Genomic DNA, 16,566 nt, shown 5'->3' on the forward strand with positions numbered 1-16,566 from the left:
GGATATGGTTTATTATTCAAATTGTATAAAACTTGAACATAGAGTACTTAACCACAATGTTTACAACAAAGGAAAAAAATGTCTGCTTGTCCAGAACTCTATCAGGACACTTAACCTTTCAGAGAGAAGTGCTGAATCTTCACCTAATTTAGAGTTCCTTTAAAGAAATCTCTGAAGGCTTTTATTCAGCATTACAGCATGCCAGTCTTCCTTCTTTGAAAGTTTGTTTTATAAAGCAGTCCTTAACAAATCCATCAGAAGCTCTAACTTCCTGCTTCTACCTAAAACAGGAATATAAGACTTGTTCTGTGCCTCCCCCTTGCACTTTCTATGTCTGAGCCAGATGAAGGAATCAGCGGGGTTTTTCGTGACTTTAAATGAAATGTTACTGTACTTTTGCTTGACTTAAAAACAAAACAACCCCCCACATTTGTTCATATAAAGACAACTTGTACTTCTCTGTTATGCTTTTAATCAGATTAAAAATCAAAATGCTAGAAAACAGGTACAGTATCTTAGTACCTTTGACAGCACAATTTTTGCTGGGTCAGATACATGGTAATTACTTTCACAGCAAAAAAACTTTCCTATAATACTGAATCCATATGCAACATAGCAGCAAGACTTCAGACTGTGAAATATGTTTTCCCTAACTGATAGGAACTCTACAGACCATAAACAGACTCTTTTATTATCCCTCTTCACATCAAACACCTCCAGTGTGATATATTAGCTATTATGCATTGAAATATCCCAGGATAAGTGGCATTACTTGTTACCCTACAAGGTATTTACTCTAACTTCTTTTTTTTTTTAAAGTCAGATTGCCCATTCTTGTGCCACCTCTTCTTCAACAAATAAGGCTATTTCTGTGCTAGTATATTTCCCAGAGTTGTAAGCTAAATAATTATATAAAACAAAGTAATACTGCTTAAGGCATACAACTAAGCAAAGAAATACACAAGTTAACTATCATGCCTATTTATACATAAAACATTGTATGGAATGGAAGCAACAAAAAGATTATTATGCAAATAGCCTAAAACCAGGCTGGAAAATTGTAATTTATCTTAAATAACCTGATCGATAGCACCCCAAAACTCAGGTGCAGAGTGCATCCATAGCAGAATTTTTCCAATCACTCAAAATTTGCAGATCCCAACTTATTTTCCTGCAGAGGTCTAAACTTCTGTAAGATGGCAGGAATCCTAAGACAACTATAGAACACATGCAATGGCTGAATTGGTCTTAATCACCTTCCGTGGATGTCTGGGTTTTCTGATCTTTGGCTGGAAAATAAAGCAGTAGGAATGCATAGAACTACTCAAAAGAATAATCTCTATTTCTCTCCTTTGCAGTGTCCTGCCTTGCTTACTACTTCACTTAATAACTCTACCATACACATTTACATGGAGATAAAGCCCCCTGCACTTCTCATCTTTTTGCAGTTTTTCAATGCCATAAGAAGAAACCAGCTACTGTAAAATAAGTGACAAGCACGAAGGAAGTTGAATTGTCTGCACTCTTAGCTATTTCCACTTACTATAAAGGTAATTTGGTAGTGATCTTGACTACTGTGGTACAAGGGAAAGCTGAACTATTGGGTCAAGATACTCAAGTTAGGCCTTACTCAGCTGTTGGTAGATTCAGTATAAAAGGAAAGATAACTTTTGCTGTTTCTCTATTGCTCTTTTGGTTCAAAACACGTTAGCTTGTACTGAAGATAATGCTACTAAGAAAGTTATTTATTCCTTGACAATATACAAAACCTGCTTGCTCATTTTCTCACAGAAGAGTGGAAGATGCCAATAAAAGACTGAATACGATTCTCTACCATGTGTCTGCTTATTTTTTTCCCACTAATACATTAATTCAAATCCTTTCAGTCCTCCTGAAAACTTTTCCAAAAGTCTAAACAATCTAACTGGATGTGTTTTCCCCCATCTCTACATCAGACAAGCAAAATTAAAGAAATAGATATAAATGTGCAAGTCTATAATTAGGTCTACTCTATCAAGCAGAAAGTGATACTAAAATCTTTATTCTTCATAGACAACACACTAATGATTGTTTTCATTACAAAAATCTGTAAGTGGTTTACCTTGTCATCTCCAGGACAACGGTACAAGTTCTGGAAAGTGCTGATGATGTTATTACTGAATCTTGGAGCAAATACATCCTTTTCTTGTCCAAACTGATGTCGGGACTGTCTCACAATGGAGTCAATGACATACAGACCAGGTACTTTGTATTCTGGTTTGCACTACAAAGAATGATAATTTAAAATATGTATATGTGAAAAATAACAAAAAATACTAATGGCAGAACAAATATGAATGGTCCCATCTAATTTTTATAAGGGTCAATGTATTACTAAAATGGTCTCTACTTAATAAATTGTCCTGAAAATGAAACTCTGTAAAAAATACTGAACCTTTAATGTTCAAATTACCACATCTATATGTATTCTTCAAATACGTAAATTATTTGAAATCGATTTCCTACCACTAAAAAAAGACCTAGAATATAGCTATTAAAAATCAGAACATTCACCACATATCCTTTTAAAATGTACACATCTATTTTAAGAGAGCAATATGAAGCATGAGTAGACTCTTAACAGTACATTGTGATTAGCTGTAAATATAATTAAAAATATTTTTGTCCTTCTTTTTGATCAAGGTCAACATGAAAGTTAACATTTCTTTGCTTTTTTTTACACTGTTGTAATTAGTGTGTGGTATATTCTCCCCCTGCAAAAATGAAAATATTTTTTATTTGGACATCTGTTTGGTGGAGAATATACCAGTAATACTTATTTTAAAACTCTGGAAAACTTGCATAATCTATAAACAGCATGGTATTTTTAAACATCTGCTAAGTACAATACTAATTACTTAGGTACTTATTTAACAACTAAAACTACAATTTTTGTCTTTTTAATTGCAAACTAACCGTACCAGACTACTGTAACCAGTTTTTAAGACAGAATGAATTAAGTCATCACTACAATATACTATGACATGGATTCATTTCAGGAATATTGGTTGTACACACACACACACAAGGTACTATGGAAAACGTGGGAAAGTACATCCATTCCCATTCAGGTAGTCTATAAACATGCTCTAAGTTCCCTGTTTTAAAAAGCACTGATTTGCTAACATTTTTAACTTCGATAAAGCTTTTATTTTCAGCTCTGAATATGGTTTGATGTGTTTAAGCATGACATTCTTTACTTTTAAGAATGTGTGTGCCTTCCTTTTGAGACTAAACATGCATTACCAGACTTAATATATTAAAATCTAATTGGATATAATACGTAATCTTAGCTAAATTATTACCACAAGAGAGTATTCTGTATACAGAACTGACAACTTTTCATTGTATTCAAATCAATAAAAAATAAGAAGAAAGAAAATATTTTAGTAGTGAAGAATCAACAGTAACCTGAGATGGCACTGACATCACTCTTGACAAGTCTATGGCAGATTTTAAGGAAAATTCAGTAGCCTTGAGTTTTAGCTTGAAGTGATTGTTTTAGCTTGAAGTGATTATTGCCAGAAAAATAATCCAATTTTCTTCCACACATACAAATTAAGTCCATAAATACCACCAAATGACTAGCATCTGCATATCTCAAATTCTATTAAAAAAAGAATTTACTGGCTGATGTTATTAATTTTGCACATTTCCCTAAACTGTTCAAGAAATACTTAAAGAAACACATCAAGGCCACCAAAGGGAACATCTAATCCACAGTGATCACTAACTAACAAGGTTATTAATACCAACATACAGCTGCCTTTTCTAAGGAGCAATGAGCAGTGCAGAACACTCCCACCAAGTACTACTAGACACTGAACACAAGTGTGTGATGATGAACACAAATATGTGATGATAATCCATTCTCCTAGTAGATTGTGGAGGGGGTCACACACAGCTGGTCTAATTCCTCTCTCTAATTCAGAAGATAAATCTTTTCTCAGACCTCCAAATACAGAATCGCCAATCCCAGCCACTGTAACTAAAGAGTAGTATTTGGAACTTGTTCCAGATTAATTTTAGGACATGAAATTCCAAAGTGCTACCGATCAGAGATGGGTAATATGTACACATGCTCTCATTCTCCTATGTCTGTGTTCAACTGGGATCAGAGGATTTGATCCCTTTTCTTAGAGGCAGAAAAAGTCAGAGGCAACTCCCTAGAAAACAACTACTTGACAAAACACTAGCAGCAATAGTGAAGTATACTACTAGTGTTCACTACTGCCATAAAACATACATATGACACCTTTTCCACATAGCACTGATGTTCTAGTACCTAAATATGTCATTTATTAACTGTTCTGAGACAGCTGAAAATACCAAGGTGAAGCTGAACTCTGTTTACACGGCCCAACCACTGCCAAAAAGGCTCTACAGCATACACTGGGCACCAAGAAATAAAAGGTAATGAGGAAAACAGGTTACTGACATAGCTTGGTAAAATGGATAACAGAAGAAAAACTGCACTTAACATTGCAACATTCACAGACTAACTGCTCTAGCTTTCTAGTCAAGACAAAAAAGACAGTTTGTTCATAATTCATTCAAATTTATAAATGGAGAAGAAACTCAGTACCAAAATGATCAATGGAACAATCAGGAAGTATGCAGTCAAGGAGGAAAGACCCAAAAATTGGAATGCATGCATTGCCAGCTGGAGGCAAAATGCAGTTTTACCCAAGAATGATTAAACTTTTGCAAGAAAACAAAATGCAATAAAATTCTTTGTTATTCAGAATCATTTTCCCACAATTCGTTCCAGGCTAATCACAGAAGTATTTTATGGTTTAAATTACTAGCAAGACCCACCAAATAAAATGCTACACCTACTACACAAAGGATGAGGCTGAACGGTCACCTTCCATTTAGCTTTAAGATCTAAGGGAAAACCTGGCAAAAAAGCCAAGCCAGCTGCCACTTACCAAATCACTGTCAAGTCTTTTGCTGTCAGCTGTTCACACAGACTATGCTAACAGCCTCTTTTACCACTAAATGAATACATGCAGAAGTAGTCCTAAGACACTATAGACAGTCATTCAGATAAAAGTACATCCTAACTACAAAATGAGGCTAAAATATTTGTCTTTCTGCATAATGGAAAATGATCAGCTACTGATTACTAGCACAAAGTCAATCTGACTGAAAAGCCTGATGGTCTACAATACTCAGTAAGCCAAAATGAGGACATTTCTCTCAGTGCTAACCTAAATTAGCCATGACTGACTTACCTTTTGAATGAACTTCTCAACGCTTTGTACAACATGCTTGTAGAACTGAAAAATAAAATTTCAAAAGAGAAGAAAATCTGAAAATGCATATATTTGTTCAAGTTATGTAATATAGATAATTAAAACAGAATCAGAAACTTTGGTTGATTAACCAGAAATCCAACATACACAGGTGAGCGTGCTGTTTTCTTTAGAACATTTAACAACATGTAAGAAAGCTAATCTTACTTTTTACCACCTTCTGAAGGTTTTTTATACTGGATTTTTTTTTATATTGTACTTATTTAGTGACAATCAAGAGATTAATATAACTGTTCCTTAAAAAGCATGTGATTATTTCACTGTACACGACTGAAGATGGTAGCCTAGTGTTACCAAGCAGAGAACTTATCTGTGTTGTGTTTCTTTTCCAAGTGTTTATGTTAATAACATAAAAACATGAGCATAACATCTATACTTTTGCTTTAAAATTGGCCTAGGTTTTTGCTCTCTCTTTTTTGTTTTGTTTCTTTAAAACTCACATCATCAAAATGGCTCTATATCACCTCAACAACTGCTCTACGCAATTAAATGTTATTTATTGATAAGAGTAGAAGGAAGATTTCCACCTTAAATATATGATAAAACATTTTGGTATCATTTGTTTAATTTAGTTTAATTTTTAAATATTTACTATCAGTTACTCATTGTTTACATTCAATGAGTATTTAGCATTGTCATTATTCTGCAACACATAGACTAAAAATTACATAGTTCTTTTATTTAAGACATACAGTGAATTTAATTCTTCTTTGATCAAACAACTCGCTCTCTCTCCAAATTGCACAGAACACCAATATGTATTTTATTATCTGAAAACATAGCTGCATTCTCAGAGGAACATAGGTATGAACAGCACAAGTTCCTGTCGTTTTTTGCTTTTACCCTATCACATTTTTCAGCTCTCAATGAGGTTCCATGTGTTTTAATGCATAGCACTAGTGGCATACTTATTTTCTTCACCATTTTTCAGAGCTAATTTCTGCTGCTTCTTTGTTGTTTAGTAATTAGGTTTACTAGGTGGCAAGAAAGGTCTTTACCTTACCAATGCTAAAACTTAAGAACAACTTGTATTTAAGCAACATAAAAAGTAAAATCTATGAACAACACCCATGAAAAGCTATGCTAGGAATTTACTGAAATGAAGTTAGATATTAACAATGGTATTGATCCACAGGCACCCATGTCTTACATACTTTTTTGGAGGGAGAGGGGGAAGGGAGAGATGAGAAACTGTAGTTTTATGTTTATTCATCTGTTCTCATACAATGTCAATCTTTCCTTTTCAAAACGAGGGAAAAAACCTGTCTTTGAGTTCTAAAGAGAGTCGAGTTGATATAATCCTTTCTCACATATGACAACCAGTAAATGAAAGTCACACAACAAATTAAGCCTTCCAGTCTTCTGAAAATCCCATCACTATCACATTTGATCATAACGTGGAAACTGCACACTACAAGGGAACTAGGAAGTTTAAAAGCAAGTTCTTGAAGCTATTCAGTTCTTTTGACACAGATGAGAAATGGAAAGGAAGTCAAATGAAGTTAGCCACTTTCTTACCTTTATAGCCTTGATTGCTGCCTTGGTGATCTGTGTCATTTTAGCTTTAGAAATGGGTGGCTTATAATCATTTAGCGAGTACAACTGGAAAAAAAATAATAAAAAAAAAGCTATCATAAATCTATCCTGCATATTTAAGCAGTATATAAAAATACATTATTTCCCACAATAAAACACCAATTTTAACTTTCATGGGATTTTAACTGTATACTATATCAGAAAAGGCATCCCCATTTAAAAAAAAACAAAAAGACCCAGTAAAATGTAACAGGATACAAACTGCTTAGATGGTAACAGGTTTTTCTTTGCAATTGTCCCTATATACCTAGTTTTACATAACTAAATACAGTAGACACCTGCAAGGTGAAGTTGCAAAAGGAATGCATATGATATGCAAATACAGTAGCTCTCATAAAGTTTTTATACTAGGGCAAAAAATTAAAATCCTTGACTACCTTTATGGAAGAGTAACAGAAGCTTAACCAAATACCTACTATATTCATCATCATGTAGCTGCTGAAGCGAGGATAAGCATGTAGCAGTTTCGCCTCTTAAAAGGGTGGATTTGGAAAAAGTATTGACTTTCTTCATTCACTATGTTAATATATCAAAACTATTACATATGCTTAACCAAAAATTCAGCTGGGTTCTTCTTAATTTTAAAAACAGCTTTGTAAATGCTTTAAAATCTAACCATCAAAACAGCCCCAGTACACAAACAGAGTTTTGCAACAGTTTTCTCCCCAGGATGCAGTAATAATTCTGCTCTTTTACTAGCACATACATCTAGAGGAAGCAATCCAGTATGACAGATATTCATCAGAAATTTGTTACATAGTTAGACTTGTACATGAACTAACTTCATAGCTATGACTGATAGGTGGTAATTTGAAATAATTTCTTCCTTCACACTGAGTCAGGACTCCACATCCAATGCTATTTACTTCCTGTGAAAGCCTCTGATTATTCACATTATATAGCTTTGAACAGAATGCTGTTTTTTTGCCCTCAACCTTAGGTGGTAACTGTAGTGAAATGAGGCAACCAGTTGCCACTAATTCCCATGGAGTGGCATGAGCTTCTGTTAAGCCCACCTGTGCCTGATTAGGGTGGGCCCCTACTACGCATGAGCAGGATTAGGGGGCCAATGAAAGGTGAGGCCTGAGTCACAGGCTCAGCTCAGTCCTGAGCAAGCCAGCAGAGAGGTCAGTTGCTCTTGGAGCAATAGCACTGATCTGGGCTAGTCAGCCCTGAGCATTGTTCGTGAGTCTCTGCTGGAACACCTGGTTGGACCTTGAAGCGCCGTGCCCTAAAAGAGGTTCGTCTTGCTACAGGTAACAAACAAAGGACTGTTCTGTATTTGCAACTTTCATTCAAAGAAAGACCAGACACAAACTGCCAAACCACTTTTAAGGTTGTTCTTGACTTACATGATATTTACAACATAGTAACACGTTAGCTCAAAAATACAGCACTGATAAAGGAAATGGACATCCATAGACAACTTTTTCTTTCCTTCCTAAAGACAGAAAGATTTGGGAGGTTTTCCATTAAACAAGTCATTGAAAAAGCAACAAACGAGAAGACTCCTCTCCTACTACACACCCTGAGTGATCCAACACATTGGCTGTTGTCTATTAATCTGTATGGATTAATAACCATACAGATACTAACAATCTTTAATTTCCTAAGATTCAGTCAACTTGTGGTTGACTTCTCACTCAGAACATGTAATTCAGAATTGTTTACATTTAACTATGTAAACTAGCAGTAAACAGGATCACACAGTGGGATGGATTAGGCAACCCTTACTATACACCATGCTCCTCAAGTTGCTTATAATAATTTAGCACTCTGAAGCTAACAAGTATTTTTCAGTTATCTTTGAGTTTCCAACATACGATTTCTTCTCCCTACAAACATGAGATGCCTGTTTTCTATCCTTTCCTGTCAAGAAGTTTTATCTAATTATTTGTAGAGCTGTCAAAAGACAAGCTTATAAAAATCTGTTTGTCTAAGTGTAAATATCTGTCTCCTCAGCTTGAAAATTCTGCCATTAAAACAGTGAAATTATAACCAGTTTGCAGCTAGACATCCAGTTTTAAAACAACTGTTACTCCTTCTCACTAATGCTAATTGCTCTTGAAAAACATTCTGAATTACTTACATGCTTCTTATACAACAAAATGCAAAATGCTTCTAGAATTCAAAGCCATAAATGTTCTTCACCACCATGCAGGAAAAGGGAGAAAAGAGGCAGAAAATCAAGTCTCCAGTCAGTAACTTCCACTTACTCACAGGTGATTTACCAGTCTGTGAGTCACTCATTCTGGCTACTGGCTTGGCTGGATGATATGCAACTACAGTTAAACTACTTCTGCAGCCACCACAGTGCCAAAAACATTTTGCTTGCATTCAGGTAGTGCCTTAGGGTATTCCTGGTCAGCACTGTCAAAGCCCAAAATACTAATAAAAGCAATTCACAGATATGTGAGTAAATATGGAATAAGCCAAGATTCAGGAAGCCACCCTGCCAACCTCAAAACAGTCCCAGAAGAGATAAGAACAGTAGATTCTTCACTGATTACACACATAGCTATAAGGATGCAGAACTGCTGACTCATGTAAATAATGCTGGAGCCACACCTGACCAGTCCAACAACTTTGAAATTATCACAAAAGGGGATGAGACATCAAGAAAGCTGCAATAGTGTTGAGAAACACGGAAGAGTCACACTCTGATCATCACATCATAGCATCAGCTATATACCATCAGGTACCTTAGTACCACACATCCAGAAGATGACAAAAACCAACAAGATTAACATGGATTATTAATAACATCCCATTATTTTATTTACTTTACTCCAGGTATCAAAGAACCAAACTCAGCAGTAATGACAGATAATTTAAGCTAGAAAAAAATTAACCAAAAGAAACAGCAAAATTAAGAACATATTCCTGTAGAAACAGGCTTTTTGGACAATGGATGCACCTGTCACACATTTTATCAGACACTTAAAAGAAAACACAAACCCCAAATTTAGTATGTGAAAGAAGCACAGGGGAAAAAAATAGCACTTCTCTGAATTATTTTTCTGAACTAGAAGCTTTTATTTTCCTATAAATACATTTTATTTTCATTGGAAAACTGCTGATTTAGGTCAGTCAGTGATGTTTGATAACTTAAGTAGCAGCTTTGTGCAATGGACAAAGTGAGGGCCCAGTGTGAAATATCTACTTGCAATTTTGCAACACCAACCCCAACACTCACTATTGAAGAAATTATTTTCTTCGTAAGGTTTGGTTATGAAATTAAGAAATGTGATATTTCTTAAATTTTTAAACTCAATCTCATAGTACTAAACAGAATTTAACCACACAAGACATTGACATCCCCAGGATAGCTCAGTCCCTCAAATGAAAGAAGGTGGAACACTCTCCACTTCTCTGAATAAAGCTATTCTAGCATGCATACACCTCTTCCAGAACACCAACTGATAACACACACAATTTTAACTCTACCTTCAACAAAATCACACTTTATTAACAGTTAACCAGGAATCCCTTTAGGCTTAGAATCCTAAAATAAGGGATCTTTAAATATTATCTAGTTCCAACTTACCCTGTCATGGGCAGGTACACCTTTCACTATCAGATTGCTCAAAGCACCATCCAACCTGACCCTGAACACTTCCATGGGCAGGGCATCCACAGCTTCTCTGGGCAACCTGTTCCAGTGCCTCATCATTCCTAATATAAAGAATTTTTTTCTTGTAACTGTCTCAACTTATCCCCTTTTTAGTTCGACAGCATTGAGCCTTGCCCTGTATCACTACAGCCCCTGGGTATAAAGTCTCTCACCATCTATCTTATAAACTCCCTTTAAGCATTGAAAGGCCTTGAAATAAGGTCTTACTGAAGCCTTCTCTTTTCAAGGCTGAGTTAAGTCCAACTTTCTCAGCCTTTCTTCATGGAAGAGGTGCTCCAACCCTCTGATCATCTTCACGGCCGTCCTTTGGACGTCCCATGGACGGCCATGTCCTCCTTGTGCTGAGGACCACAGAACTGGATGAATTACTCCAGGTAGGGTCTCACCAGAGTGGAATAGAGGGAAAATCACCTCCCTCAATCTGCTGGTCACACTTCTTTTTATGCAGATACGGCTGGTTTTCTGAGCTGCAAGTGCATAGTGCCAGCTCATGTCCAATTTTTCATCTACCAATATCCCCAAGGCCTTCTCTGCAGGGCTGTTTTCAACTCGTTCAATGCCCAGTCTCTACTGATGCTGTTGATTGCCCTGGCCAAGATGAAGGAGGACCTCGCACTTTGCCTTGCTGAACTTGAAGTGGTTCACATGGAACCTCTCCCCAAGCCTGTCAGGGTCCCTCCAGACTCGAACACAGATCCTATGAGGAGAGGCTGAGGGAGCTGGGGCTGTTCAGCCTGAAGAAGAGGAGGCTCAGGGGAGACCTCATTGCTCTCTACAACTACCTGAAAGGAGGATGGAGCCAGGCGGGGGTTGGTCTCTTTTCCCAGGCAACTCTCAGTAAGACAAGAGGGCATGGTCTTAAATTGTGCCGGGGGAAGCTCAGATTGGATATTAGAAAGAATTTTTTCACGGAAGGGTGATCAGACATTGGAACGGGCTGCCTGGGGAGGTGGTGGACTCTTCGTCCCTGGAGACATTTAAAAAGCGACTCGATATGGCACTCAGTGCCATAGTCTAGTGACTGTGGCGGTAGTTGATCAAGGGTTGGACTCGATGATCTCTGAGGTCCCTTCCAACCCAGCCTATTCTATGATTCTATGAGATGGCAAACCTTCACTCAAGTGCATCAGCTGAACAACTCAGCCTGATGTCATCTGCAAACTTGAGAGCACACTCAATTTAGTCATTACTGAAAGTTATTAAATAGTACTGGTCCTAATATGGACCTGAGGGACAGAATTTGTTACTGATCTACATTTAGACATAAGTCATTGACTGCAACTCTGGATGCTGCCAGCCAGCCACCTCCTTATCTATCAAGCAGTCCATTCATCAAACTACATTTGTTCTATTCCTAGGCTGTCAAGAGAAGCAAGATTTGGTTGTCTATCTAGTAATGAAAAAAACCTTTGATTTTTCATTTGACTTTTAACACAGTGGGCCTTTAAAGAAATGAGGTATTCTTCAAATTTAGTTAAAGAAAAATAAACTGCAATATATTCAGGATTATGAAGTATTTAAAAAGCTATAAATATTTTGTTCTCAAAATCTGTGCTTATATTCTGGCTCTTTTTTCTGTATGCCCTGTATGTACAAATGCTTAGCCAAAACAGTTTGCTTTAATTATTTCCCAATCATGCTTTTTTTTAAGGCATGCAGGCTTGTCGGGAGAAGATAAATGCTTGCCCTAACATCTAAAAAGCCTTTAAAAAATCTAGGAAAAAATGGTAACATGGCTAAATACTAAAGTCAGGTAAACCATCTGAATTAAAATTACACATTTCAGAAAATCAGAAGGAGGGAAGGGGAAAAGGGGGTGGGTAGGGAAGAAGCAAACATAAACTCTAGCTGGTAACCTACACATCAAAAATAAAGCAATCAAGTTTAAGAAACAAACATGAAAAAAGCATAAAATAAGCCCTTTTCAAATTGAAGAAGGAAGTGCTCCTCCAGGACAATCAGCAGATAAAGAATGATTCATAGGAGATAAAGCCCTAGAGAAAGCAAAGAACCTGCTCCTCTTTTTAGACCTACACTGAGGGAAAACCAGAGACTTCCTGTACAGAATCCTCCTTAATTGTGTTCATAAAAAGGCAATGAACAAGCCCACAATGTGAAAAATAATGATGTGATAAACCAGACCTCAGGAATGAAAGATCCAGAAGCTATGATTCATGAATTCTCACTTTAAAAAACTAGTCTTGTAGCTCTATGAGACAGGAAAGCAGCATGAATTTCTGAAAAGGGTTCAAATGGAGAATCAGGAAACAATAGACAAATTAGGTTCAATATTTGCACCAGAAAAATTTGTATAAATTATTCCAAAGGAAACAATTAATGGGCAAACAATTCTATGAATCTGTTGTAAGGACAAGCCACGTCTATTGCCCTCCTCTGAAAGACTTAATGAATGCACTGATACAGTCCACCTGGACCACCAAAAGACAATTACGAATGATCTCTCACAAAAGGCTCCAAACAAAGTAAGGTCTCCTGAACAGGCCCTTTCATGACAAATAATCTGATCAATTACTCCTTAAAGACAGTTAGCAAACAATCTTAATAAACAGGCACTTTAAATGGTGTAGAGGGAAGTCCCAATAGAGTCCCACTAATGAACAATAACAAGGCAGGAAATTAAGCATGAGCATGTGAAGAAGTGGACACTGGTGCTGATGCTGACTACTGACATTCAGGAAAGGGATCTCCTGATACACGAGGCATTTCTTTGAAGGTATCAACTCAGCAGTAAACCAGAAAAACCTCAGTAGTAAATGTAACAAATGGACTTGTAGAACCGTAACATTATTTAGGCAACTGAACTAACCTGCAGTGCACACCTGATCTCTCAGTACTTCTGAAATTTCTGCTCTCCCTTTCATCTCCAAGGCTGGTATGGAATTATTAGTGATAAAGAAAATTATGGAGAAGCTTTTAAGTGGAGAACAAAGGTAGTTATGACTCTTCAGTCTGCAAACGGGTTTACTAAGGGGATGGCAGATATCAATACAATCTGAGTAGTGAAGATCAACTGGGAAAGATAGGACTGAAGGAGTGCACCAAATAAGATGAGCAGTGAGAGAGTAATAGCCAGGCTGGTGGATGTAGCTCCAGACCAGTGTGGTTTTCCTTAGCTGAGAGGACAGTTCTGGCATGTCTCAGAGGGACCCGACTCATTCATGAACTGCTATCACCAATTTACTGTCTTATGCCCAGATACCATACTGAAACACACCCACTCTTTTAAGTAATTGTATATAATACGGATAGTTAGTATAAAATACAGGTCTCAGTTTATTCAAACGAAGCTTGAATAAAACAGGCAGCTGCATTATTTCCACAGTAGTAATACAGTTCATTTAAGAGGGTTGAAACTGAAAGACTGTAATCATCAAGTGGCAGACAAAAGCACATCAAGTTCCTGAAGTTTTGAAGCAGGTTAGTCACGTTTGGAAGAAAAAAGCAAAGGAGCAGACACACAATGAAAACTTCAAAGGACATGCTTTACAGCTGAGCTACCCTGTGTTTCTATGAATTATGAAGAAAATCTGTCTAATTTCACTCACCACTTTTACCTGCTTTTCTGGATTAATATCAACTCATATGAAACACCAGCTAAAAAAGACAAAAAATGATCAGTATTTATTTAACCATCTGATCACTTGATAGCTCTCTGGACACCATCAAAACCTGTTTTCTCTAGTTATTTTCTACTTATTTTCATAAATTCACAGTTGGATGGACTTGCATAGTGAAAGTATTTGCATTATTTCCTAAGTGAGAAAGCACGAAGTGTGTTAAGCACAAAACTTGCAGCTGAAAGTGAGCACCACAGTTCAGTGTCCCTTTTTAAAACATGTGCTCAGCGAATAATAATTTCTCTCCAAAGACTGAACATCCATCATCAGCTGATGATATACCTATATATCAAAAATCTCATTCAAAAATTAACATACATTTTTTTATCAATTTACTTTTCCCATGCATTTAGTAATTGATTTTGCACTAGAAACTAAAACAGAATATGTTGATCTAAAAAAACCCAATATTAACCTCCCAGCTATCTAAGAGGGAGAGACAGTGATATTTGCCTGGTAAAGAGCACTGCTGCAAAGAGCTATGTATTCACCCAAGACTGTTTCTACACAAAAGCTCCCCTGAACAAAGTGTTTCCCAAAAAACATTTGGGAAATGGACCCTTCAGTAAGACAAACTGACTTGAATAAACTGATAAAAAACCTATAAAAATCTATTATAAAATTACACCAAACTTTGGTTTGCAGTGTCCATTCTTGAACTACGGCACATTACTAAAGGTGATGGTATCTACCACCAGAGAGGTAACAGGTATCTACCTCTCTAGAAGTAGATAGCATTATCCCCCACAAAATTAACCAAGTGACAGAAAGAAACCTCATGTCTGATGCTAAAGAAAACAAAATTACTGACTCCAAAATAACACAAATGTTAGGATGGAATAAATACTAACTTTGTGCAGAATTTGATGGGGGTGGGGGAAGCAGAGACAAGTCACAAGGAGTATGACTGTACTGGTAAGAGAAACTTATCTCCAAACTGTTGGCTCAGTTTTTGAAAAAAACAAGTGTTAAAAAATCAAGTTAGAATGAGCATTAAGTGCAGGCTTCCCATATGACCTTTTGGGAACAATTTTATTTTCCTCTGTGAGAAATTACATTGCAAAAGTACTAAAGGATAATACTTCCTAGTTGTTGTAAAAAGTGCCAGTGATTTTTTCAACTTGGGACAGCTCAGTTTGATTGCAATGCCAATGAAAATGTAATTTCTACATGTTTCTTCTAGGAAGCTGTGGACAAGACTCTTAACTGTTTAATTCAAGTATTTACATGACTGAATATGCTCAGCTCCAAACACATTGCAAACACTACTGGAAACCACAAGTGAACATTAATCTTCCCAACTCATTAAAGATAAAGAAAACACCAGATCAATTTGCTGTGAATTTGAGGGGGGGAAAGAGTAGTTTTACTGTTTCCCTGCATGACAGTTCCATCTAGCCACACCCTATGCACACTGCCATTTTGATAATTAGATGGCTGGAAAAAAATCAATAAATCTTTGATATATGTGTGTTTGATTAAATTCTGTATATAAATAACAGGAAAGCCTTAAAAGGAAGGCTGGAATCTGAATGGCACTTCAGGGACAAAATGAGTCCAACAAAGGTACACTCACCACCAAATCCTAATCTGTCTCAATGAAATCAATTCCCAGGGTAAATGATCTTGCAAAGTAAGAATAACATGAGAGCCAAGTGGCCATGTATCACTTACTAAGCAAAAAGCACTAAAAATCTTCAAGATTATAAGTGTAACAAGTAGTTTTAAGGGTGGATTTTTGTTTGGATTTTGTGAAGCTAAATATGTTACTGTTTGAATTGTAAAAAGTAATTCTGCTAATTTATAAGTTCTTATCCTAATGTAACACTACAAAAATGTAACAGAAACACAGAAGGTCAAACTTGCATGACATCTCCAAAACTATCAGTAATTCCTCTCCATGTATTTTTTTTTTTTTTTTTTTTTGTGCATAGCAGCCAACCAACTCACCTTGAAACTCACAGCTCAGAAAACATCCTTCCCCAACTGTGCTTCATTCCTCCAACTCAGCCTTCTGTCAAACCAAATCATTCAGTAGCATGACTCACTACCACAGGAAGGTGAAAAGCCCAGTATGGTAGCTTATACTGTAAACTGATCTATCACTTAACAGGAACATAAATTGGAAAATCCTCAGTGAAGGGCTTGAGACACAGAGGCTCAGGTATGCTCATGTAATACGGACTCATGCCCATTCCCTAGCATAATCCTGTATTGATACAAAATATACTGCATTCCTTTTCCAATTCTTCCAGAATGGCCTGAAGTTGCAAATGTACTCCCTTTTTTATTTACTCTCCTTATCCAAGGCATCACCAAGTCTTAGGATGTTCTTGATGAA

At 36.5% G+C, this 16,566-nt stretch overlaps 1 protein-coding gene across 3 annotated transcripts in view; it reads right to left on the reverse strand.

Moving 5' to 3' along the window:
* SCAF8 (SR-related CTD associated factor 8) overlaps positions 1 to 16,566 on the reverse strand; it is a 67,665-nt gene that overhangs the window by 35,175 nt on the left and 15,924 nt on the right. For all 3 annotated transcript variants that reach the window (XM_030447278.1, XM_030447280.1, XM_030447277.1), the window contains exons 2-4: positions 6,876 to 6,959; positions 5,277 to 5,321; positions 2,102 to 2,263 (exon numbers count right to left, since the gene is read on the reverse strand). In XM_030447278.1, the coding sequence (XP_030303138.1) occupies positions 2,102 to 2,263; positions 5,277 to 5,321; positions 6,876 to 6,959 (291 nt within the window). The remainder of the gene's footprint in view (positions 1 to 2,101; positions 2,264 to 5,276; positions 5,322 to 6,875; positions 6,960 to 16,566) is intronic.

Source organism: Calypte anna, chromosome 3 (genome assembly GCF_003957555.1).
Source record: "Calypte anna isolate BGI_N300 chromosome 3, bCalAnn1_v1.p, whole genome shotgun sequence".
Taxonomy (NCBI): Eukaryota; Metazoa; Chordata; class Aves; order Apodiformes; family Trochilidae; genus Calypte; species Calypte anna.